The sequence below is a fragment of the Cetorhinus maximus genome, chromosome 13 (genome assembly GCF_964194155.1).
Source record: "Cetorhinus maximus chromosome 13, sCetMax3.hap1.1, whole genome shotgun sequence".
NCBI lineage: Eukaryota > Metazoa > Chordata > Chondrichthyes > Lamniformes > Cetorhinidae > Cetorhinus > Cetorhinus maximus.
In genome coordinates this window covers 26,473,981-26,500,617 of record NC_135891.1, presented here as the reverse complement: position 1 = coordinate 26,500,617, position 26,637 = coordinate 26,473,981, and the positions used below count along the sequence as shown (strand labels likewise).

Genomic DNA, 26,637 nt, shown 5'->3' with positions numbered 1-26,637 from the left:
GGCCAGGAGAGTGCTAATGCAGGCTAATTAGTGACTACCGCAGGCAGCGAGAAGCGCTGAACAAATGGGAGGGGGGTGGGGATAAGGAAAACACGGCGAAGCGACGAAAAAGGAAGGGAAACTAACAACCTAGGTTGGGCACCTCTAGATCCGTAGGATTGACTTTTAAATCGTCCAATGGATCGTGTTCCGCTCCTGAAACTGCCATTCGTTTTACATAAAGCAAAAGGATCCCCTGTTCTTCCAAATAAGAAAACGGAAGACCTGACTAACAGGAGTGTGTCAGAGAGGGAGGTTGAGACTGGTCACAGAATCCATACCATTTAAGATGGCACTGGATAAAAATAAAGATGATGGGGCAGAGACAGTTGATGGTAATACATAAGAAAAATAAATGTAAGCACAATTTACATATTTTTAAAAAGCTACAGAAATAAATCAGGAGAGAGAGAGAGAAACACGGAGACTGATGGGTAGAGGGAGCAGGAAACAGTTGATATATGCCAGGGGGCATCATGACAGCACATCACTGCAGAATGGTATTCCGGAACATCGACCTATCGCCACTGTGCTCTTCAATTTTTTTTTGTATCCCGGACAAATTCCCATCAGTTGTTCCACAGCCCATTAACCTTCCAAAAATATGAAATAGGCGAATCGCTGACTTCACCCCTCCTATAAATAGATGCTGTGCTATACTGGCTAGGACGCAATTTGGAAACTCATGCAAACTTGCAATATACCATTTTGCAGTTCAATGAGCACATAGAGCTACAGATTTCGTCTTTATTTGGAAGAGTTCCTTACGGCTGTATCTGTTTTCCTCTGAAAAGACCTGAATATCTAGCAATGTTTTTTTTTAAAGAGTTTAGATGCAGGGCTCCAACATTTGGAAGGACTATTTATTTACCTTATTTTACATGGAGACAGTGGCCAGGTGTTCAACACTAAGCAGTCATGCAAATCAGTACGTGACAGCCAGAGAGAGGGCCGCCTAAAATATTACACAGCACAGTAACTACCCAGACTTTAAGACAGACAAAACATTGATTGATCAGATATAAATAAATAAATTTCCCACTCTGGAGACTAACCGTTGTTTTTACTGGTACGTATACCGCTGGTTTTCCGGCTGCACCCTTTTTCTGATCGCCCATCCCCAGCTGGAATCCCTTCGATTTCACCCAAAATTTGAATTTGGCATTATCGACCGTGCTGAGCTCGACTCCGCTCAGGAGCTGCACAATCCGGTCGTATTTTTTCCGAGTGACCGTCTTTGTTTTGCCCGAATCCCCGTAGGTCCTCAGACACCAGTCCTGAAAGTGACCGTACATGTCGCGATCCCCGCTGCTCTCCCAATCGATCGCTTTGTTCGCCATGTAAAAAGGAGAATGAGGGGGGTGGGGGGGGGGGGGGTTGTGGAGAGTGCAGAATCTTTACACCTCCGTAAAAATCCCCCCTTTTTTAAAAAAAAGAGATCGGCTCAGTTTGTGAGCACTTCGGTACCTTTTTTTTTTGCGGAGGATCTCCTCACCACCCCCAAAAAATTGCAACACAAGCTTACACAGATCGTCCGGATCAATCAGTCTGATGTCCAGGCATGGTCAGTGCCATTGAAGCAGCGGATCTAGTTGTGGAAGAACAGCTTGTTGCAGGTTGGATGGGCTGGATTGGAGCCACTTGGTGAGAGGTTGGGGCTGGCTCTAGGGTCCGGATGAGCCGCTCTAGGTGATGGTGCAGTGTTGGAAATGCGCCTCCAGAGGGGTCTCTGTTCCTGGTCCAGCCCCCCTTCCTCTTCCTCTTCTCACCCGGTGACCTGATTGGACGCAGTGACAAAAGTTTCTCGGGTGACAGCCAATCAATGATGTCACGGCCAGATGTCCCATTTAGGAATGCGGCGGAGTGCGCCTGCGTGGGCTGGGAATGGAGCAGAGGGGCCAGTCAGTCCTCAGGGTTTCGGCTCTTTTACTGTGCAGCGCACCTCTACAGCCTGTAACAAAGGCAAAGCACATTGCTTTTAGCTTGGATGATAGCAACTCGTAGCATTAGAATTTAAAATGTCTTGTTTCTTTTTCCCCCTGCAAAGAACGTATGGAGCATTGCCAGTGTTTTTAAATGCTCGGGGAGGTATGGGCGACACTGGATGATTTGCCATGAATATTTTCAGGTTTACATGTGCATTTGCAAAATTGTTTTCTGTGTGCGCATCCCTCTTGAATCTGCTAAACTGAGAACATGGACAGTTTAAAACTCCACAGCCCACCTGATTGCACAGGTTAATGACAAATATGTCCCTAATGTATATTAGATTGAGTTTCCAAATCCTTATGTATATTTCTCTACTACATCTCAATTTCTCACGTCCGTGGATTGAAAAAAATTTAAATTTGGTACAACTGATGCGGGAATCTAATATGTAATTTAGTGTCTTGAATAAATATGGACTTACTATTTAGCACTTCACATCAGGTAGACAAATTTAGTTTTTGCGTTTTGTTTCATTTAGAAAGTAAGTGTAGAAATTTCTATTCATGAAATATATAACTAGGAAAACGTGCCTAAATATTTAATTTGAAATTAGCATACTAATTTGAAGTAAACTAGTGAGATCGAATGTATTCACTCTATAATTGAAGAAATGTACAACAGGAAAACAAAACTGATGCAGCATCGGCTGCATGATGTATGTTCTGCCTAAATCCTGCTGAATTATTTGTGGTTTGCAATTGTTGGAAACTAATCCCAGTTCTCAATTATATACCTGGGCCTGAGTTGTTAAAATTTATTTAATCCCAAACACATACCTGTTTCGCGGATTCTGTGTCTAGCTATCAAATACAACAGAACTGCTGGCATTCATTTTGTCAACACGTTCATTGATTGACACATTTATTAAATCACAATAGCTTTTCAGTATAATGCCTTTACGTATCAAATCCACCTCTTCAGTTTAGTTCCAAATCGATGGATATTTTGTCATGCTGGAACGTAACTGGACGTAGAACTTTAAAACCTATGCTGAATGTTTGCTTGGTAAACCCGTGCATGTACTTCTAAAATATTGCAACGTAAATTTAAGAAAAAACGCCACGCGTTAGTGATAAGTTACGTATGCAAACAGGCAGTCCAGACTCTGCTTCTCCTCGTAAATAGAACATCCAACTAACCTGGAGCAGCAGTTCATCTGTTGCCATGGCTGCACTGCCGTAAACATTTGTCCGAGTGCAAATCCATAGATCTAACATGCTTTCAGCAGTGTTTTGTCACTGGAAACTTATTTGTAGAACTGAAGTTGCCGGTACGGTTAGCTGTCACTCTCACTAGAAAACAATTAAGTGGCCCAAAGGCGCCAGAGTGGGCTGAATCCCTACAAGGTCAACACATTGCCAGGTATTTCCTTTTTAAATTTCCAGTTCCAACTTTGCATACACTTTTCATTGCATTTTAAAATATCCTGTTTCTCATGGTTTTTAAGTTTAGAAGCAAATCGACAGAAAACCTGCTGGAGGCAACAGATTTATGGATTTATTAACATGTGGATTAAGGATTTATGGATTAATTAATATGTTACCTTTGTTACGATTCCTGTCAATTTTATCCCCATACGTTTGGTCCTTGACATTCATGACTTTAAGTCTAATCTGCACTGGCCTTACAATGCCCTGATGGTCACTTAGAAATTATTTCTTGATAATTTTGCAGCAATTATGTCACAATTTGTTCTTCCATGCCATCATCACACATTGGTGACTGGGAGGCAGGCTGGGCGTTGGCGTTGAAAAGCAGTTGCTGGTGAAGATAATGAAGCAAACAGAATAAAATCACTCCACAAACTGAACTATATGTTATATATTTTTTTAAAAAAGATAGCCTGGAATGAATTCAGGGAAGTAATCTAATCTCTGGGCTCAGATGACAGTCATGAACCACTTGAGCTACACTCTTGCAATTTGTGAGGCTAGGTTATCCTCTTGCTTCATTTATTGCCTTGTAATTACTTCCAAGTTCTGTATATGATATACGCTGAATGTGTTAAATCCTGGTACACTATCATATCTTAAAATTATATGACACATCTTTCAATATCACGAGGTGCACTTTTATGAACTTATATCTTGACCATGCCAAGCTGCACAATAAAATGTTCAAATTTAGAATTAACACATCACACATGTAATAAAACTCTATGCAAAAGTTTGTGTGTTTAATCTACACTAGAAAATTTCCTGTAGCAATGCATATGAGGAGTCAAGACCAATAATGGTGTTTGAGTGAAGCAGGGATAGAGGACATGGAATAATTGTCCAGGAAATGCAAATGAAATTTCTTTCCTTACTTTAAAGTCAAATATTATATCCTTATTTTTGCATTAATACATATATTTTATATTATTTTTAGTTGAAAAGCAAAACTTATGACAATCTGAGAAGCAAATAGAGTTGTTTGGAGCTACCATTTTCCTTAGTAGTGTAAGCTGAGGAGCTGGGTAATGCAAACCTTAAGCACTATAGTGTCACAACTGGCAGAAGAGTATAATTACAGGGTGGTAAATTTACCTAGGCAGTTTTCAATATAAATGTGGATATAGGAAATTATGAAGAGAAAGGTGTTGTGACAAAATTGTGACAAATACATGACAACAGATGTATGAATTTGTAGACAGGAAATACATGCAGACGAGATTATTTATATACAGTATGCAGATAACAAAGATCCTGGAATTAAGTTCAAGATTGCATGATAACCTTACAGTTCAGATGGCAATTATAAATTATTCAGTGGCTTTGAAAATATATTTTAACAGGGAAACATAGCATTGTACTCTGGCAACACTTCCCAGTTATCTTCAAAATATTTCTTAATAAAATGATGGTGATGTGGTTAGTCCTTCAGTGTGAGCCATAACACACACTATCCTGGGAACTATACTTGACATTGGCACTGACGGTTACTACTAATGGGAGTATTGACCCAAATCTAAGTGTATCCCTACAAATGAAATTTCTAAAATTGTAACTATATGTACTATAAAACAACAACCAATACCAAGGAGGAATTACATGACTGCAGTTGAAACTTGTTATTTCATTGTTTTTGAGAAGCACTGAAGTTTTATTCTTGCAGTTAATGGTATTGGCTGAGCCTTCAATTAAATTGCTGAAGTGCAACTACTCTTGGATTCCTTGTTTCTCCATGTGATGTATTCCCAGGTGTCATTATTCTAAACAGTTTTAAAACGAGATATCTGAGATTTAAAGTGATTGTGTTTTGGATTCATTTATGGGATGTAGGCATTGCTGGAAAGGCCAACCCATCCCTAATTATCTCTCTGCTGCCTTCTTGAACCACTGTAGCCTGTGTGATGTTGATATATCCACATAGCAGTTAGGTAGGGAATTTCAGGATTTACCCACAGACAAAGGAATGGTGGTGTATTTCCAAGTCAATGGTGCATGACTTGGAGGCAGTGGCAGCCCCATGCCTTTGCTGTCCTTGCCCTTCTAGATGGTAGAGCATTTGGGTTTGGAAGGTGCTGTCAAACAAACCTTGTTGAGTTGCTGCAGTGCATCTTGTAGATGGTGCACCCTGCAGCCATGATACACTGGTGGTTCAGGGACTGAATGGGGTGCAAATCAAGCAGGCTGCTTTGTCCTGGATGGTATCAAGTTTCTTGAGTGTTGTTGGAATTGCTCTCATCCAGGCAAGTGGAGATGTTCCATTTCACTCCTGATGTATGCCTTGTAGACAGTAGAAAAGCTTTGGAAAGTTACGAGGTGATTTATTTGCTGCAGACTACCTTGATCTGCTGTTCCAGCTACTGTATTTCTGTGACTGGGGACCAGTTATGTTCATGGTCAATGTTAACCCCCAGGTTGTGATTTTGGGGAAATTCAGTGATGATAATCCCATTAAAAGATACAGGCGCAACAAATACTGTTGTGCTCAGGTGCATCTGTGACACGTAAGTTAGTGAGAATTAGGTCAAGTAGGTTTTCTTTGAATCAGTCCTCTCACTGCCTGCCGCAGGCCTAGTCTGGTCAGCTTGGTCAGTGGTGGTGCCAAAGATTCACCTTTAGTGATGGACATTGAAGTTCCCCACTCAGTATACATTCTGTGCGCTTGTTACCCTCAGTGCTTTGAAGTAGTGTTCAATATGGAGAAGTATTGATTCGCCAGCTGAAGAAAGGTGGTAATTAGCAGGCTATTTCTTTGCCCCTGTTTGACCTGATACTATGAGATTTCATAGGGTCAGAAGTCAATTTTGAAGACTCGCAGGGCCACTGACTCCTTGATTGTACATCACTGTGCCACCACTTTTGCTAGGTCTGCCTGTGGGACAGGATAAACCCAGGGAGGATGATGGAGGCATCTAGTACATTGACTGAAATGTATGATTCGGTCAGTATGTTGCTTGGCTGGTCTATAGGAGAACTCTCCCAATTTTGGCACAAGGCCTCAGAGTAGCATTTTGAAAAAAATTCTAGCTATGGATACTAATACCTTTGTACATTATATAAACCATAAAGGCTAAATGCTGCAGCTTATTGTTTATGGCTATTTTTCCCATGTCTAAAACTTTAGGAAGAATGAACTTCCATTCCTTATACTGAAGGAACACATCAAAGCTGTCTTTCTTGAATAATAGTGTTGTTTATTATTTTGGAATTAACTGGTCTGATTTCTTCCTTAGTACACAAAGGATTTACTGTGTTTAATCAACTTTCTAACAGTTTTCATCAATGAAAATCTTCCTAAGGCTAGTTCGATCAGCTCAGAAACTTCTCATGAATCAGAAAGATGAAAGCGTGCTTGGTCTTCATTTTCAATATAAAAACTGAAACATCATGAAAATGGACCTCATGATGATTCTGATTCTTTGGATTTTAAGCAAAAAATGGAGGGAAAATTGCACACGGATAAATGGCCTGTGCTAGTCAAGCATTCTTAACAGTACTGTTTGTTGACCTTTTGATGTTGTTCTGCCACAGCTTAGCAAAATTCACTGAGTGCATACCCCCTGTTTACCAATGCGTGCTATGTCACGTGATGGGTTAGTTTGACCTACTGATGATATGATTTTGCAATAGTAATTCACCCAGTGTAAATTTCTGGAGTCGTAAGAACTGAATTTACATAAGAGAACCAAAATTTCTCTAGGATTCTCTCATTCTCCCACCGTAACAGATAAGAGCCTCTGGAATTTGTGTCATGGTATTGCCGCTCCACATTTATGCTTAAAAGTAGAGCTGATCATAGCTGAACAAAAACAAAAATACCTGGAAAAACTCAGCAGGTCTGGCAGCAGCTGCGGAGAGGAGTACAGTTAACGTTTCGAGTCCGAATGACCCTTCAACAGAACTAAGTAAAAATAGAAGGGAGGTGAAATATAAGCTGGTTTAAGGCGGGGTGGGACAAGTAGAACTGGATAAAGGGCCAGTGATAGGTGGAGATAACCAAAAGATGTCACAGACAAAAGGACAAAGATGTGTTGAAGGTGGTGATATTATCTAAGGAATGTGCTCATTAAAGGTAGAAAGCAGGACAAGCAAGGTACAGATAGACCTATTGGGGGTGGGGTGAAGGAATCAAAAAAGGCTAAAAGGTAGAGATAAAACAATGGATGGAAATACATTTAAAAATAATGGAAGCAGGTGGGAAAAGAAAAATCTATATAAATTATTGGAAAAAAAAGGGTGGGGAATCGGAAAGGGGGTGGGGATGGAGGAGAGAGTTCATGATCTAAAATTGTTGAACTCAATATTCAGTCCAGAAGGCTGTAAAGTGCCTAGTTGGAAGATGAGGTGCTGTTCCTCCAGTTTGCGTTGAGCTTCACTGGAACAATGCAGCAAGCCAAGGACGGACATGTGGGCATGAGAGCAGGGTGGAGTGTTGAAATGGCAAGTGACAGGGAGGCCTGGGTAATGCTTGCAGACAGACCGAAGGTGTTCTGGAAAGCGGTCACCCAGTCTGCGTTTGGTCTCTCCAATATAGAGGAAACAGCATTGGGAGCAACGAATGCAGTAGACTAAATTGAGGGAAGTGCAAGTGAAATGCTGCTTCACTTGAAAGGAGTGTTTGGGCCTTTGGACGGTGAGGAGAGGGGAAGTAAAGGGGCAGGTGTTGCACCTTCTGCGGTTGCATGGGAAGGTGCTGTGGGAGGGGGTTGAGGTGTAGGGGGTGATGGAGGAGTGGACCAGGGTGCCCCAGAGGGAACGATCCCTGCGGAATGCCGCCTGGGGGGGGTGAAGGAAAGATGCGTTTGGTGGTGGCATCATGCTGGAGTTAGAGGAAATGGTGGAGGATGATCCTTTGAATGCGGAGGCTGGTGGGGTGATAAGTGAGGACAAGGGGGACCCTATCATGTTTCTGGGAGGGAGAAGAAGGTGTGAGAGCGGATGCGCGGGAAATGGGCTGGACACAGTTGAGGGCCCTATCAACCACCGAGGGTGGAAAACCTCGGTTAAGGAAGAAGGAGGTCATGTCAGAGGAACTGTTTTCGAAAGTGGCATCATCAGAACAGATGCGACAAAGGCGAAGGAACTGAGAGAATGGGATGGAGTCCTTACAGGAAGCGGGATGTGAGGAGCTGTAGTCGAGGTAGCTGTGGGAGTCGGTAGGCTTGTAATGGATATTGGTGGACAGTCTATCACCCAAAATTGAGACAGAGAGGTCAAGGAAGGGAAGGGAAGGGAAGGGAAGTGTCAGAAATGGACCATGTGAAAATGATGGAGGGGTGGAAATTGGAAGCAAAATTAATAAATTTTTCCAGGTCCAGACGAGCGCATGAGGCAGCACCGAAGTAATCATCGATGTACTGGAGAAAGAGTTGTGGGAGGGGGCCGGAGTAGGACTAGTACAAGGAATGTTCCACATACCCCATAAATAGACAGGCATAGCTGGGGCCCATGCAGATACCCATAGCCACATCTTTTATTTGGAGGAAGTGAGAAGAGTTTAAGGAGAAATCGTTCAGTGTGAGAACAAGTTCAGCCAGACGGAGGAGAGTAGTGGTGGATGGGGATTGTTCGGGCCTCTGTTCGAGGAAGAAGCGGAGAGCCCTCAGACCATCCCGGTGGGGGATGGAGGTGTAGAGGGATTGGACATCCATGGTGAAGAGGAGGCGGTTGGGGCCAGGGAACTGGAAATTGTTGATATGATGTAGGGTGTCAGAGGAATCACGGATGTAGGTGGGAAGGGACTGGACAAGGGGAGAGAGAATGGAGTCAAGGTATCAAGAAATGAGTTCCGTGGGGCAGGAACAGGCTGACATGATCGGTCTGCCGGGACAGTCCTGTTTGTGGATTTTGGGTAGGAGGTAGAAGCGGGACGTCCGAGGTTGGGAGACTATCAGGTTGGAAGCTGTGGAAGGAAGATCTCCAGAGGAGATGAGGTCAGTAACAGTCCTGGAAACAATGGCTTGATGTTCAGTGGTGGGGTCATGGTCCAGGGGGAGGTAGGAGGAAGTGTCTGCGAGTTGACGCTCAGCCTCTGTGAGGTAGAGGTCAGTGCGCCAGACAACAACAGCACCATCATTGATCATTGCTGATGTCATGGTGCTTGTATTTCACACTTGTACCTAACTGTCACAGGTGCCGGAGTATGCGCAGATTGTCAAAATATTACCACCTGAAAGCCAGTCTACAAGGACACCAGCTCTGCTAGTATGCTGAATCATGGCAGACACACACACTTGGGTCACTATCCTGCAATCTATACAATAGAAGAGCCTGGCATTAAAGCACGTTATTTGATCACATCACATCTGAATTCCATTATTTCCTGCTTGGCGTCCATCTCTTCTCTTTGTAACGTTTTCTACTACGTTTCATTACATGAGGAGCACTATATAAACGTAAATGGTTGATCATTTTTATTTTATAACTCCTTGTCTATGTAGAAATGGTGATTAAAGCAAAATCAAAACAAACTAGAAATAGACCAGAAGCTAAATTTTAGAAAACTGTGCTTCTGGCACAGAGGGTCACCTGATTTGGATGGATTTCAGAAATTTCAGCATAGAGGTCAGCAGACTGCACGTGATTTTCCATCCATTAATTTTAGTGAATGGAAAATCCTGCAGGGGCCACTAAACTCCATGCTTAAATTGCCAATAACCTGAGAGTGGGCAAATTGTTAAAATTATCCCCCCAAAAAATCTTTAATTATCTTGAATAAACTGAGCTGCTAGTTTTAGTCAAAGTGGATGTGGGGATATGTGCATGCTATATCAAAGAACAATTATAGAGAGTTTTATATGCCACACCAAATAGCAAGATGCATATTCTATGGCATAGAAATAAGATTATTATACCAAGTTAATCAGTATCAACAAAAGTTGTACCTTATGTTTAGGTATAATTATTGAATGCAATTGATTAAAAATCAAATTAAAAAGCATATCACCTATGGGACAGAACTTTTAGGTTTGGAATTAGAGTAAAATAAGTGATAGTGGATCAATCGCCTTTTATACATTGAAGAACAATTTTGCTAAAATCGGGTGGGATGTATAATGGGACGTGGATCCAGTGATGCCCATTTTATGCCCCTGGCAAAGTTGGAAAGTCTGGCAATGATGGCTGTTATTATGCAGGCAAACACACCAGTTATTCTGTGCTAGAGCAAAACTTGCTGGTATTCTTCAAATATGTCTCGGAGTCTTTACCATCTACCTGAACAGGACTTGTTTTAACATCTCCTCCAACAACATTGCGTCCTTTCAGTACTTTACAGCATTATCACTTTAGATTGACAATATGAGACTCAAACCCACAACATTTTGACACAAAGACAAAGATAGTACCAATTCACCCAATTTGAGTCATGGTTTTTGTCTTTTCAAAATGTTATTATGAGAATCGTTTTATGGCCTTGAACATCAGAGTGTTAAAAAAGCATTTTTCATTAGAGTTCAATGTTCCAGAGTTTAGTATATCAGATTTTGACTGCATAGGTACAATTCAAACAATCCAAGCTAGATGATGAGGGCCCCCTACTTTAGGATCATCCTGGAGGACATTAACACCTCCACATTCCATTCCTCTAATGCCTACTACTTCTCTAAATCCCCATCTAGCACCCCCCCCACCCTTTCGCTCCTATTCCCAAGCATATTTTACCCAAGAGACTCATTTCTTGGTGCCTTGACCCCCATTTCCACTAGACATTTGCCCACACAACATTCCTTTCCTGGCACGATTCTAGGCGACATTGTAAATGGTTCACTCTCGTCAGTCTTCCTCCCTTTCAAGACCACCACCATTATGCCATTCCTTCAAAAAAAAAACACAGCTCACTTCCTCTGTTTTTAACTACTGTCCAATCTCCAACCTCTCTTTCATTGCCCAGGTCTGTGAAGGCTTTGGCGCCTCTCCAATAGCTCCATTTGAATCCATCCCATCAAGTTTCCACTCCACCAGAGTACCAAAATAGCCATAGCCAATGTCAGGAACGATGTTCTTTGTGACTGTGACCATGGTGCATGATTCCTTCTTGTCTCCCCTAATCACCCTGCAGCCTTCAATACAATAACACTGTTCTCCTCCAGTACTAGTGCCTGCTCATCCATGAGAGTAAATACACTCAATTCTGATGATCTCTCGAGCAAGGAAGACTAATTTGTTTCAATAATGAATTTCAGCGTAGTTTTTTTGTTACCTATTCCCGTACACTGGGAATTAGAATCTACCTGAACTTAGCATCCTTGCCAACTGAGACTGCCAGTTCCTTAACTTGGACTGAATTTGACCCAAAATTCCAGTGGTGAAAGAATAGTTTTCTAACTATTCCATGCCAGCCTCTGCAAGTTAAAATTGCAAGGTATGTTTTAAGATTGTGGTAAAATGCAATTATAAACTATCATCTATATTTCAGGGTTCAATCTGGTAGCACTTTAAGAAATAGTGTAAATCTGCTTGAAAGTACTGGTGTAGGTGAGAAAAATACCTTACAAGTACTCTATTGCAGCCCCAGCAGGCCTAAAGCTAATAATTCTTGCTTTTTATGAAGCCAGGTGAACTTTAGTATTATGTTGCTGATTAATGGATGATAAGTTCTTATTCACATAGGCATGAAATTTAAGTGATTGGCAGCATAACATGTACGTTATGTTCCTTTCTAAAATAAATGCGCCACAATCCAGGAAATTGCTGGTTATTATTGGAAAATGAATTCTGAATAATTTATATGAGATTCTTGTTTTTTAAATCAAAATATACCAAAGAAATGCAGATGTTTTATGTAATGTACTTGTCCCATCTGAGATGCAGAAATACAATGTATACGTTTGTATCAAAAATAAAAGACAGTCCATTTCATCTCTAAGACTTCAGACATGTGAATTCCCTGGAGATCTTACCATTTGGTGCTATGTTAAATCATTTGTGCAACAACCATCATTTGAAATTCAGATCATTCAGAAACTAGCACAGCACTGAGAGGCATTGAATGTAACTACAACCATAAAATAATGGAACCCCTGTGAAATGCTTATTGGCTAATTCATCTCTTCTTGAGCCACAAGGACAATTAATACATTGTGTGTTTTATATGGATTGTTATTTAAACTATTAGCCAACACTGCTCTCTCTCACCACTAGCAAACAATTAATTAATATTTTGAACATTTTTTTCTAATATGTACTCAATAGTTTTACAATTTGGAACTGTGTTTCATAGCAACAGTTATACAAAGGCTTCTTCATGAACAAAAATAAAATTTCTTCTCCTATAATAGTTTCAGCTCTGTCCTGACTACACACAACCAAAGATTGCAGTTAAACAGAAATTGCACCAGATTTAATACAAAGGGAGATTTTCCACTTCTGTGCACCAGGAACACAAATTAGAAAAACTACACACCTTCAGTTTGGGAATTTTCATCCATTTGTTTTGGCGTGGAAATGTTGACTCAAAATCTATTCTATAAAACCTTACAAGTCTACAGTACTACAAACTACCAGGCAAAGCAGTAACTTTGAAACTGTGCAAATAAGATAACAATGCGGGATGTTAGAAATCTGAATTAGAAACAGAAAGGACTAGAAATCTGAATTAGAAATGGAAAGGGTTAGAAATACATAGCAGACCCACCAGGGTTTGAAAAGAGAAAAGGCAGGTAACGTATTAGATGGCAAAATCAAAAGGGGAAACTGCAAATGACAGATACCTGAAATCTGTTCTGATTAAGTGCACAAAACCAAAAACAACATAACCTGTTTGTTGTCTTTGCAGATGCTGACTGACCTGTGTATTTCTATTTTTTTGTTATTATTTAACATACTGGATAGCAACACTTAAGTCAGAATTGATTCTGACAAATGGTCTCCTGTTAAACATTCATCTGGCTTTTCTCTGCGGAGATGCAGACAGACTGACCATGTATTTCCAGCACTTTCTGCTTTTTACGGAGGTCATTTCTTTTCGATTTACCCCTTGGAGGCTAACACTATCAATTTCATCCTGACAAATAGTACAGGCAGGTCCATCCCAAGGGATTTAGCAAGTGAGTTTGACAAAGGTACTCTGAGTAAAAAACAGAGCACCAATCAACAACAATAGATCTAAGTGTTTAAATTGAACCATGAAGCAGAAAGTCAGAGGGTGAGACTACAACCATCCACAGCTGATAGCAGAAGGGATCCTGCTTTTTGGAGCCCAGCTTTCAAAACAAGAATGTACTTTGCGCACGAGAGCTTGTAGCCAGGATTTTGCAGTTGTAATGATGACAAAACAGTCAGCATTTGGCATCATCACTCCTCTGAAACTGACAGTAACTTTTGGGGTCCACACATGTGCAATTAAATATGGGAATCCATAGGCTTCTGACTGTGATTCCATGCTACTCCATAGGGTGCGCTGTTGAAGTTCCTGCAGAATGCAATCAACTAGAAATTGCTGAACTGATGAGAGTGTGCCCTTTCAGGTTATTAGTCTCACTGTAAAGATAACCCTTGAAAAGTTACACATTGTTGAATGAGGTGTAACTGGGTTTTTAACAGCGTACTTTGTTCATGATTACTGCTGATAACCTCTCTGGCCCCGGAAAACTAATGTTATTTTTGTGGAATTGTCAAATGTTTTCCATTATAATAAAATTGCCCAATTTTAAAATATTTTAAGCTTGTTTACGATATTTCAGGTTCTACCACAATCCCAGGTATACTATTTATTTCACTTTCTGCAAATGATATTAAAAAGTAAAAGAAAATCAGAGTACTTACTTCCTGGTTTGCTGACTGCAAGAATGCTTTAATTGTGATTGGCTGCTTACCCTACTCAATGACCTCACTGTTGTTGGACACCTGGAGATTCCCTTGACTTGGTGTCAGATTCAAACTAACATCAAGAAAGGATAAATCCATCCTACACTGATTGCTAGAACTATGGGCAGCTTTCTTGGAGGTCGGCGATGAGCACCATTGCTTCACCGCTGACCACAAAATCTGGGCCTATAAATTTATTGGACAGTACACCTACCAGTTTCCATCATGTGTTGGCTTACCTGAAATATTCCAAAATCTACATAGTGATGTACTGATACATGGGATGAAAACTCTGCAGTCCACCTTGAAGTTTGTGGCAACTCCAGAGATAATATATAGTAGTGCTGCTCTCATGAATGTTCAGACTCATTGGATGGATTTGGTGTTTAATTGAAGAAAGCCACTGATGTGTGCCTTGATAATGCCCATACGATTATACAGGTCACTACAGATCAGCAGACAAGGTGACATAGGACCTAGGAGCAAGGGCAGACATAAAATGGCCATGCACAATGTTCCAGTACTTCCTGATGGCAACATATCTGCACCATTCCATCATTACCCTCTGAGGACTTACTTTTTGTTAGAAAGGTACTGCAGCCTGCAGCTGGAACATCTCAGGACCATGTTCCTAGAGGTTGAGTAGATGTTGACAGCACTCAGGCGCTTCAGATGCTCCAGACACTGATGTAGCAGCAAGGGGAATCACAAGATTGTGTAGTACAGTAGCACTCACACAGATTGTTGGGAAAGGGAAGCACTGTGTTAGTAGGTGCTAGAATCAGAAACAGAATTTTGTATAATAAAGTATGGTGATACTTGAGTTATGATCTGTGGGAGAAATTTATTTGTATGGCTCAGGAAAACATATGTGCCAATAAAAAGAGTGACATGGCAGCCAGTTAAATAGGTTTCTGTAGCTCCTGGTGATTTTCTTTTCCAGGACATGCAGAAGAGGTCATGTAAAGGGCGGATGGGTTAATTATCCGCAGATATTTTCTATGAGCGATTGCCGAATGGTTCTTGAAGCTGACAGTCTGCACTGTGGAATCCTGTTGTTTATCAGGCTCTGAAATAACATTTCTCTCACGATATTCAGTGCTTTTCTGCTCCAGCAGAACCAAGTTGATTCATCTTTCAGGAGGAAAGTTTTGGAGCTCACAGCAAAAAAATAATAGGGGTTCAAATTGACCTTGGGCACAAAGCATATAAACAAGGCATTTTCATCAGCATTTTAGTTCTTAGTTTAATCCCGTCTCACTAACTTCAGCTCTGGTTGACAAACTAATTATTTCTAGAAAGTTGTTACCATTTGCTTTTGAAATTGAATTTTACAGATTACTGAAAAGTTGATATTACGCATCCATATTTGTCTATTTGAAAAGAATCAAGAGCACAAGAAAGTTGATAAGGGCCAGGATTTTCCGTGCCCGCTGATGTCGGGTGTGTTTGGTGGCATGAGCGGACAATATAGCATGATCGATTTCCCGATGGTATGAAACCAGCGTGCAATCGTTTGCTCAGCCTGCCGCCATCGGACGTTGGGAATTTCATTGTAATGCATCATTATTGGGCCAGCCTGCCGGAATCCTTCTGCCCGCTGGATTGCTCGCCCATGTTGGCGGAAAAACACGCAGATGTGTTTCACAACAGCACATAAAAAGGTGTGCACTTGGCAGGCTGCGCTGAGGGGAACTCGGAGGTGAGTGCACAGTAACATTGCGCAGCGCTTGCCAGGGCCACCTGTTGGACTTCAAGGTTGAGGGGTGTTGGGGTGGGGGGGCAAGGGCCGCCCTACGGTTGAGGCAACCTGTGGGGAAAGTGGGGGTGGGGGGAGGGTGTGAAAGGACTGCCCTTTGGTTGAATGTAGCGCAGAAGCTTGTGCAGGGTTGGAGGGGGGGGGGTGGGGTGAGGGGTGGGGGGGTGAGGTGTGGGGGGGGTGGTGGTGCGGTAGTGGTAGGGTGGGCAAGTGGCCACACATTAGGGGCACCTTGTATAAAGTGACCATTCCTCTGCAGCTGAGACAGTTCAGACACAGCCACATTGATATGATTTGGAGTCGGGCTTCTAGCTTCTAACTTTTCTGCCCACTCAAGCAATGCAGAGACATGAAAGTGCCACCAAGTGCTCCAGAGCTTTTCACCCCTCGGGCACAGACTGCAAACTAATGAGCGTTTTAGTGGACTGCAGAACAGTTGGACGACTGGGCACATTGTACAATCTCCTTGCTAAAGCTGGTCATGGAGCAGTCACTGGTGGAGGCACCCACAGCTCCTTGCAATGTCAGCATCTCAGTTTGCACCAGTCTCCCCCATGGTTCAAGCTAACAGCGCAGCCTTGCAGTGCAGGTTAGGAGAATGCCTGCGCCTGAGCTGAGAGCACAGCATACAGTCCAATGGGCAAAACTGCCATCAATCGGTCAGGTGGAGTGGGGCGAAGGTGGGTGGGGTTTCGGGAAGCCTTGCAACGCACTAATCTCTGGCCATCCAAATGGTGGCCAACACTCCACAGGATGCATTAAGGGGCCTTCAGACTTAACCAAGACAGGTTCTTGGTACATCCAAGCTAACCCACACATCTCTCTCTTTCATCCCTCAAGAGGAATGTATCAGGATCTTGGAGCCTGGTGACCTAGCTGTATGCTTCATGGATTACAGAGAGCGAAGATGACGGAGAAGAGAGCGACTGAGGCGCCTGGCTGCGCAGAGGGAGGAACAGCACCCTCTGGATGAAGGGGCAGCTGGGAACCCTGCACATGCCACTGAAGAGCCACAGTGAGCCATCGATGGTCAATGCCTAGCTAGACCCATGGTCTATAGATGCCGCCTTTCAGCCCTGCAGATGACTGAGAACCAGCATCGTCAAAGACTGTGGAAGTCTAGGGAATTGATCAGTCACATATGCCAGCTACTGCAGGATTTGGCACCACAGGGACATGCAGGGCATCCACTGCCAGTGGCCGTGAAAGTGACAGCAGCGCTCAATTCCTACACCAGGGCTCTACAGGTGACCTCTGTGGGATATCACAATGCAGTCCATGTAAAAATGCAGCAAGACCTGGACAATATCCAGGCCTGGGCTGACAAGTGGCAAGTAACATTCGCACCACACAAGTGTCAGGCAATGAGCATCTCCAACAAGAGAGAATCCAACCATCACCCCATGACATTCAATGGCATTACTATCACTGAATCCCCCACTATCAACATCCTGGGGGACTAGCCATATGAATACTGTGGCTACAAGAGCAGGTCAGAGGTTTGGAATCCTGCGACGAATAACTCACCTCCTGACTCCCCAAAGCCTGTCCACCATCGACAAGGCACAATTCAGGAATGTGATGGAATACTCCCCACTTGCCTGGATGAGTGCAGCTCCCACAGCGCTCAAGAAGCTTGACCCCGTACAGGACAAAGCAGCCCACTTGATTGGCAGCACATCCACAGACAATCATTCCCTCTGTGGCTGACACACAGTAGCAGCAGTGTGTACCATGGACAAGATGCACTGCAGGAATTCACCAAGGCTCCTTCGACAGCATCTTCCAAACCCACAACCAGTAACATCTAGAAGGGCAAGGGCAGCAGATAGATGGGACCACCACCAACTGGAAGTTCCCCTCCAAGCTACTCACTATCCTGACTTGGAAATATATCACCGTTCCTTCACTGTCGCTGGGTCAAAATCCTGGAACTCCCTTCCTAACAGCACTTTGGGTGTACCTACATCACATGGACTGAATGAGTAAAATAAAACAATGCTTCCATATGAGGTCACAGATGGCATCTTCGCGAGGGCACACAACTTTGTACATTTCACCTGGGACCAGGACAGGCAGGATGCAAGAACGATAGGATTTGCTCAGATCTTGGGTATCCCACAGGTGCAGGGTGTGATTGACTGCACTCACATGGCTTACAGATCTCCGACACAACACGGTCAACTACATCAACTACAAGTGATTACGTTTGCTGAATGTGCAGTCATTGTACGTCCACCAGAAACACACCCTGCAGGTCTGCACACCGTTTCCAGAGATTGTGTGTGACTCCTACATTCTCTGTCGATCACAGACCCCTGAAGTCTTCCAGCGTCCACAAAAGCTGCAGGGATGGCTCCTCAGGGACAAGGACTACCTGCAGAGGCCGTGGCTGATGACACTCGTGCGGCGGCCTCAGACTGCAGCAGAGCGAAGTTATAACGAGGCTCATGCTGCAACTCACAACTTGGTGGAGCAAACCATTGGGATGCAGAAAATGAGGTTCCAGTGTCTGGACCGGTCTGGTGAAGCCCTGCAATACAGTCCACAGAGGGTGTCACACATCGTCATCGCCTGCTGTGCCCTTTACAATCTGGCGCTGAAGTGGGGAGAGGGGCTGGCTGAGAAGATGCAGGAGCAGGAAGTCCCCTCCGATGAGGATGCCGACAGGGATGAGGGTGAGGAGGTCCTTGAAGGTGACGATGACAGGGATGAGGCCCTCGCACTGGCTAGACAAGGCAGGCGTGCTTGGGAGGCCCTCATAGCTGCTAGATTTGTGGAGAATGACGACGACATGAGGAGACACCATAGATCCTCACATTGCACCTATGAACGTTTGTCTGGCTTATGGCAGCGTGCATACCCTCCGTGATAATGCTTCTGTCATGGAGACGCAGTGGAGGCCCTAATAGTCGCTTGATTGCAGGAGGATGATGACGCCATGCAGTGAGGACATTCTATAGATCTTCACATAGCCTCTGAGAATACCTGACTCCTGTCTGGCCGAGGGCAGCTCGCTTGCGCTCTGTGATCAGGGTCATATCATAGAGATGCCACCATGAAACGTTAGAAGCATCTGATCCCTAGCCAGCCTTCAGCACCTGAGCCCTTCAGGAGCACAGTGTCACTGCTCACAGATGCTGAAGAGATGGGGACCAGCCCCATATTAAATGTGCTGAGAGCACACAGAGAGAATGATGGTACTCTATGACACCTGCTCATAACAGGCTGGCAGCAATGACAAGCACCGTTGAGGTGCAGGCATCAGTAATGCATCCGGGGGGTGTGAGGCCGGACCATCACTTTTAGCTGGAGGCTGTACAAAGCACAGGGAAGAGGCCCTGGACTGAGACACCTGCCTTTATCTTGTGCAGAAAGGTTTCACATCTGAGTGACATGAACACTGCTCACCAGAACAAGGAGCCATAGGCAGGGAGACATTCTTGGGAGTTTATTGACAATAGTGAACAATATGTACTAGTGATTAACACCCATGCTTACGCTGTGCAACTACATCTTCTTAACTTTCCTAACCCTGTCGCTATGTCTCGGTGCTCCCCAAACATCCACAGCGGAGGTTGAGGCAGCCTGCTTACCGCTACACCCTGTCTGTGATGACCATGGTAGGCGTCCCCTGGAGGGCTGAGACCTGGAGAGCTCCAGCCTGCTTTCGGGGTCCTGCAGTGTCGCAGTGGCATCCTCCTCGCTCTGTGGAGCTGGAGCTGCTACGGTCACAGGAAGAGGGGATTCGGATAGGCCGGATACTCCCGGAGTCACCTGGATGGATAGCCCCTGCTGATCCTCCTTCCTATATATGCCCAAGGGCCCTGCCTGATTCCTGGAGGAGAAGGGGTAGCTGGAGTGAGATCAGGCTGCCCTGCACCCCTCTTGTGTACACACTGTTGGAGGCCATCTATGGCATCAGCAATGGAGTTGAGACCGCGCAGCAGTGCAGGAGTGACATCCTGGACCAAGGTCTCCATGGCAGCCGCCACCATTCCAGTGTTGACCTTGGTCCATTGGCATGCACCTCACCTTAGCCTGAAGGTGGACAGATTCCTCCATCATACCTTGCAATCTGAGGAGTGCAGCGGACATCCCTTCCTGATGTTCCCAAGCTTGCCTTTGCAGCTCCAGCAACTGTGACATGACCGACTCCAGAGGCTTGTCATCTGACTCAGACTCAGCAATGTTCTGGCCTCCAGCAGTCCTCCAAGTGCCGGCGACCTGGGAAGTCCCTGCCTCCGCCTGCTGTGGATCAGAAAGTGCGATATGCTTACCAGATTGTGATTCTGGGGCTACTCTAAAGCTAGGTCCCACCGAGGTGCGTGCCTATATGCTGGTGGAGGGTGTGGGTGAGCGCTGTGATGAGACTTCAATAAAGGGTGCCTTCAGACTACTCTTCAGAGTTTAATCCGGAGCTGGATTGGAGGCCCTGGGTCATGGACCCCATCAGCTGTTTCCCAGATGTGCCTGAGAAAGCAAGGGGAGATAATTAATGCATGGCAGTGGCCTGTGAAAGAGGGCACATCACTCACAGCACGGTTGTCTGATGAATGTTGCACTGTTGGACCCTCACTTGGTAGACCACTGCCAACCTTACCATCATCACAGGAATGGTGCTCGCCGGCCAGCTGGATGGCTCTATTTTCAACATCCATGAGGACCCTGATCTCAAGCATTCCTCTACCGCTCTGTGACCTCTCCCTCTTGTTGTGTGCCAGCTTGTCCTGAATGAATAGAGATGGAGAGAGTGTAAGCAGGGTGCCTGCCAGGCCAGATGATAAGTATGCCCGGCTTGTGTGTATAGTGAACGGTCCTATGGATGGGTGAGAACAATGACTGTGTGAGAGTGTGAACAGTGATGTCCCTTGAACCGGCAGTGAGTGAGGTGTGTGTGTCTGTGTCTGTGTGTGTGGAGAAGAGTGCGTTATCCTGGCGGAACAGAGGAGATCATTCATCCTCTTTTGGCACTGTGTGGATGTCCTCTTTTGAAAGGCGTTGGCACTGACCACTGCCTCCCAAACCTTGTTGGTCATGCTGCTGCCCATTCTGCAGCCAGAGCGGGGGTAGAGGGCATCGCGGCGGGCCTCTACGGCATCCAAAAGGCATTCCAGTGATGCATCACTAAACCTGGGGGCTGAATCTTTTTGGCTTTCATGGACATCTTCCCGGCAGTAGTTCTTGGTTGGAAGCACTGAGATGTGTGCCCGTGGCTGGACTTTAAATATGGCACCTGGCATGATGAAGTGGCGAGGTGATGGCGTGGCAGGTGAATGGGAGCCTGCCTGCTATCAAAACAGCGTGTTTCCTGGGAAATGCATAAGCAATGTGGGGGGTTTGGGACGATATGGCATGAAAACCCGCCATCGCGGCCAGGGGTAAAACATCATTTTACCCGCCCACTGCCACACTTAACGCAAATCTGGGATGATTCCACCCAAAGTTCTGGTTCACTACAAACTGGTACTGCATGCGTGCTAGAAAAGTATTATCTCATTTCTCAGAGGGGAGAAAACATGTAACTGAAGTAGCCTAGCAGTTCTCACTTTCTTTTTTATTTTCCCTTACTTTGCTAAGATGCTGCTGCTGGTGTCACAGTTGGGACATTACCGGATTGCTGAATAAACTGGCATTGTGCCAATGCATAGGCTGGTATATGATTGGACTCCCCAATATTTGTTGCATTATAGTGCAATGTTGAGACCATAAGAAGGAGAAGCTTGTTTATGTGAATAATTTGTCTGCAGCTTTCAAATTCCAATTTGGTCTTTCATTTATTAATATTGCACTCTATTATTCTTTTGGTTAATATGCTGCTATCAAATCATCAAAATTTATACATTGTTTAATCATCAAACATGCAGAACTATATAAATAAATTAGTAACTGTGGTTATTTTCTTTTGCAAGTATCAAGAAATATATTGGGTTAGTTTTATAAATTTTAATTATAATTTTCCATTTGATATCGATACCTTGGGTGTTGTCAATTTTTCTATAGAGTGCAGTTTCAGAATTAGTAAGATTCATACTGCACAAGTGCCAAGCAATGATTATCCCCAAGAGAGTCTAGCTGTATTGTAAGGGTCTGACATATGTGGGGTTAATGTGGGACTGAGTACAGTACCATCAATTGTTATGACATGGTGGGTGATATGTGCCAGGCGGACGAAATCCACAAGGGGAACTTGGCCACGCTATCACAATGGTTTTGCAATTTGTATTTATTACGAGAAGGTTTATACACTGAATTCAGAAGAATTGAGTCCTTTAGAGATTTTAAAATTAAGTTAAAACATTTATTAACAAAAGAAAAAAAAACAAAACAATAAACACGCACAAGGTTACAATTACACGGTTAGTTAGCCTTAACAGTTCCCAAAATTCTTAATTAAACAGGCTCTCAATTAAAAACCCCCTTTAAGGCAACAGTCCAAAATAAATTTGAAGTTATAAAATCAACCCAGCAAGATTACCACAGCACCCACTCGACAATGGAATTCCAAAGGTTTGTAACACAACTTTAGTTATTGGACACAGCAGACTTCTGCAAAAGTGACTGGAGGCTTTTCCCCAAGGATTGTTTCACACAGTGTACCTTTCAATCTCACAGCTACGCCCCCTACATAGCCTTCCACCGTTCTTTATATATCTTTCTCTCTCTTTAATCTGTAAATTCCAGTGTTCTACAGTTTGAAAATTTGCTTTTCCTATAATATTAAAATCTTTCATGTTGTCAATATGCCCTCTCTCCTTTTGGGAAAAATATACTTAATAACCTTGCCTCTTTATCTTGTCCATTATAAACATCCTACCATCCCCTTGAAACCCAAACACCTTTCAACTTAACTTAAAATGCAAATTTCCTTCACACTCTACATGCTGCCCTCATCCATGTTTACTTATTAGCACATCAAATGCCTTTTTACGCCTAATTTCTTTTGATAATTTCAACCTTGCAGTCTATCTACTGTAATTTAATTGGATCAACCACACAGATAACCATAAACTCAATAATATTATGAAAAATATTATATTTTCGTGACATAACACAGTGATCTAAGAAGGCACATGACCCAGAACCAGGGTCAGTGTGATGTTGGTATAAAACTAAGCGTGGAGATAGCTCCTAGCTTGTACCCTTTACTGTACATGTGTAAATAGATTTAGTAGTTAATAAAGACTTAGACTTAACCTTCCAAAGACTATGGAGACTTCTTTAAGATATGGTAGCAGCAATGGGATAAAAACCCAGAACCTCGCTAAAATGCAGAGACGAACCAAAATGCTGGAAGTCTGTGAAAAATTCAAAGCATCCTGACCTGAAAAGAAGCTCAGAGGAAAAATTTCCAGAAAACACACCACAGAAAGTTCTGGAAGCTGAAGGCAGAGAGTTGAAATGCCTTACTGCAGCAGAAGACTCCACTGAATCTCCTTTAGAAGTCCAACTTAAGATTGCAGAGCTAAATCTTTTAAAATTCCAGGATGCAGCAGGTCCTGAGAACCCCTTTCAGTGGTTCAGTGTCAGAAGTGCCATTTGAAAGAGACCACTCACTAAAAAGCAACCCCCGAGTTGGAACCTGACCACGTGGCTTCTGCACCCATCTGAAAGGAAAAAGAAAACAAATTAATTAAATATTTTAGAAATATCGCAACTGCCCAGCTCAGTAAATAACAAGTTGAAGCTCCAATGTGACCAACTTGACAGTTTAAAAAGTAAATAGCTGAACAAGAGAAGTTGGAAGGCATCTGGTCCAAGCAACCGTTGTCAATTTTTTTTTCAAGAAGAGCGCCAACACTATTGTGTTGCCAAAACTGGTGAGCGCAGGAGATCTCTGTCTCTGAGTGAACAGCGATGTCATCTTGAAACCCAAACACCAGAGAAAGTTTAAAAAAAACTGAAGGCAGAGCAAAAAAAAGCCACCTTCAAATCAAGTTCAAAAGCTCAGAGGAGCAAATCACTGGCCAAAACTATTAGTTTTAAAGGTTATGCAGTGATAATAAGTTTGAAAAGAAACGGCCCCATCAGCGCAACAGAAGCCCACCAAAACCTGACAATCATGGGAAGAAGAGTAGATGGAAAAAAATGGCTACTGCACAGCCATTCTTAAAAAGGTAACAAAATTTAAAGCTGCAACTGAAAAAAAACTTATATGACCATGGATCAAAAATCCAACATAACCAGTTCAGTTTGGACTTATCCAAGGGCCAAATCCAACAGGAAATGTGTCATCCTTGGGAGTAGGATTTTAAATTACTGGAGTACATCAGGTCTAAGTAAAAAAAAAATCAGAAGAATTCCAGATTAATACCATTTTTCCCCGGGTTTGATGAACTTGCAGAAGTAGTAATCCTAGTGCATGGTTTTGATGAATCTTCAACCAGCCTCGAGGAACTATTAATAGCCTTTGACAAATATTTAACCTTCAAGTTGTGAAGTGTGCAGAGCTTAAAATAGGGATAGAAAACTCATAGCAAAGGTGATGAAAAGGGGAAGATAGTACCCAAACAAACCATACAATGGCGCCAGAGTGTCAGGGAACTTTCCAGAAGTCCAAAAGGTATACCTTTTTGGAGACCCTGACATGTTTCCAGAACTCTACCAGCAGCAGTTGGTAAACAATGAGGACAAAACCCTGCAGCAGGTAGAGCAAGAAAAAGTAGACGTAAAATCAGAAAATGTTTGTATCAAAGCTGAACTGGAAGATTTGAAGTGCAAGATTCAAGCTGAGTATATACCTTTTGAAAATGCACAATAAACTAAACTCTTCAATGAACCAAACTGTTTGAGATCTAAACAAACACCTTTGTGATGTCTCAAAAATTTATCAGGAGGAAATAATGATATTTGGTTCCATGGTTGGTAAATTGAAGTGGGAGTTGGGAAAACGCAATCAGATATACAGCTGGGCACAACAGCAGGTAGAAAAGGTACTTAAACAAGTTGCAGCCTTGAAAGACTCTTTGAACAATCAATAAAAAAACATGAAGGGTTAAAAAAGAAGTTGAATGCTGTTTCAGAAAAAGCAGTGTTGGAACTGTCAGTATGACAGGGCAATACACTGAAACACAGTGAGAAGACCAGAGGTGAACAAGAAAAAAACAATTGAAAAAACAGCTAATTGTCCTTCAACATCAAATTTGAAAACAGTACATAATCCTTCAGCAACATGGTGGAATAAAGACTACCTTGAGCAGCATAATGGTGGAACAGCAGAACAAACTCAGCGAAACCCTGTTAAATTACAAGAAAACTCAAGATGAAGTAACTGAGCTTCACAACAAGAAGGAAAACGTGTTGAAGGATCTTCACATACTACAAGGATCCCTTAGGTCAGACTTTGTTCCTCCGGAAAATTATGAAGTAAAACAAAATAAATTTAATGCCACTCTGAAAGAACTGAAGAAAGTGTTTTCAGAGAAGACTTAGGAATGTTCACCATTCCAGGAGGAAGCTGAAAGATACAAGAATGAAACTGCAGCTCTGATGAAACAGTTGCATATTTGGAAGGAACCTTGGAAAAACATTACATTCTCAAAGAGATATACGAAGAGATGAAACTCAAGAACCTAGAATGGCAAATGAAGGTAGAAGTTCTCACTAAAGAGCATGAGGTCTTTTAAAAACAATTGGCAGAAGTGCAATTACAGTATGTGAGCTTGAAGGATAGCCCAGAGGAATTATACTCTGCTAAAGCAAAACTGATTGGTGCAGAGAATCAACTTTCCCGTATGAAAGAAGAGTTTGATAAGAAAAACGAGAACTAATCCGACTACGAGTGTCACTCACAGGAAGTAGAACACTTGAAAGAGGCCTTGAAATGCTTAAATGATGAAATTGTACAAAAAGTCAACAAGGATAGATCTTCACTGAAAACTTGATGAACTTCAAACATCAGATGTCTCTGGTAAATATTGTTGCCTGGAACAGGAGAAGGAATTGCTGAAGAATTAGAAGAGCTGCTTGAATGCAGAATTAATAACCAAAACTGATGAAACTGTTGAACTCTGATCCAATCTGAACAACATGGATGAAATGCATAGCATGGGACAGCAAATCCAGACTTTGAAGGCAGGTAAGGAGAAATCTAAGAAACACATTGAGGATCTAACAAAGGAACTAAAAGAGTCTAAGCAGCAACCAGTGACCAGGCAAGAAACATTCCAAACAGAAATGAATGCCCAGGTGAAGTTGTCAAACTTATGAGTTCCATAGATAACTCTGTGACAAAGACAGCTTAACTTCCCAGAGTTGTTGTGGAGCAGGGTTGTCCATTCTCGTACAGGTCCCAGAAAACCCTCAATGGACAGACCAGCCAACACCCAGGAGGTAACCACGATGCCTCCAGAAGAGGTGAAAGAGAATGATCAGCAGTGCAAGAAGCCTCTGCCTCTGGCCCTGATGATGGTACAGCAGGTCAATACTGCAACCACTGTGCATACGCCGCAACTCCCAGCTAGCTTGCCAAAGCTGGAAACAGATAGTAGCTGACCATGGCCGACAATGAAAAGCAGAGGTGAGTGTACCACTGTACCCTCTTGCCACAGGAATGCTCTTCCTCAGCAATAATTGACATTCTGGCAAATCACCATTGATCAGAAACTTAACTGG

General features: G+C 43.1%; 1 protein-coding gene across 1 annotated transcript in view; it reads right to left on the bottom strand.

The window, feature by feature from the left end:
- LOC144689126 (nucleolar protein 4-like) overlaps positions 1-1,763 on the bottom strand; it is an 88,144-nt gene extending 86,381 nt beyond the window's left edge. The window contains exon 1 of the mRNA XM_078556265.1: positions 1,095-1,763. Coding sequence (XP_078412391.1) covers positions 1,095-1,379 — 285 coding nt within the window. The 5' untranslated portion in view covers positions 1,380-1,763. The remainder of the gene's footprint in view (positions 1-1,094) is intronic.
- Positions 1,764-26,637: the final 24,874 nt, after the last annotated feature.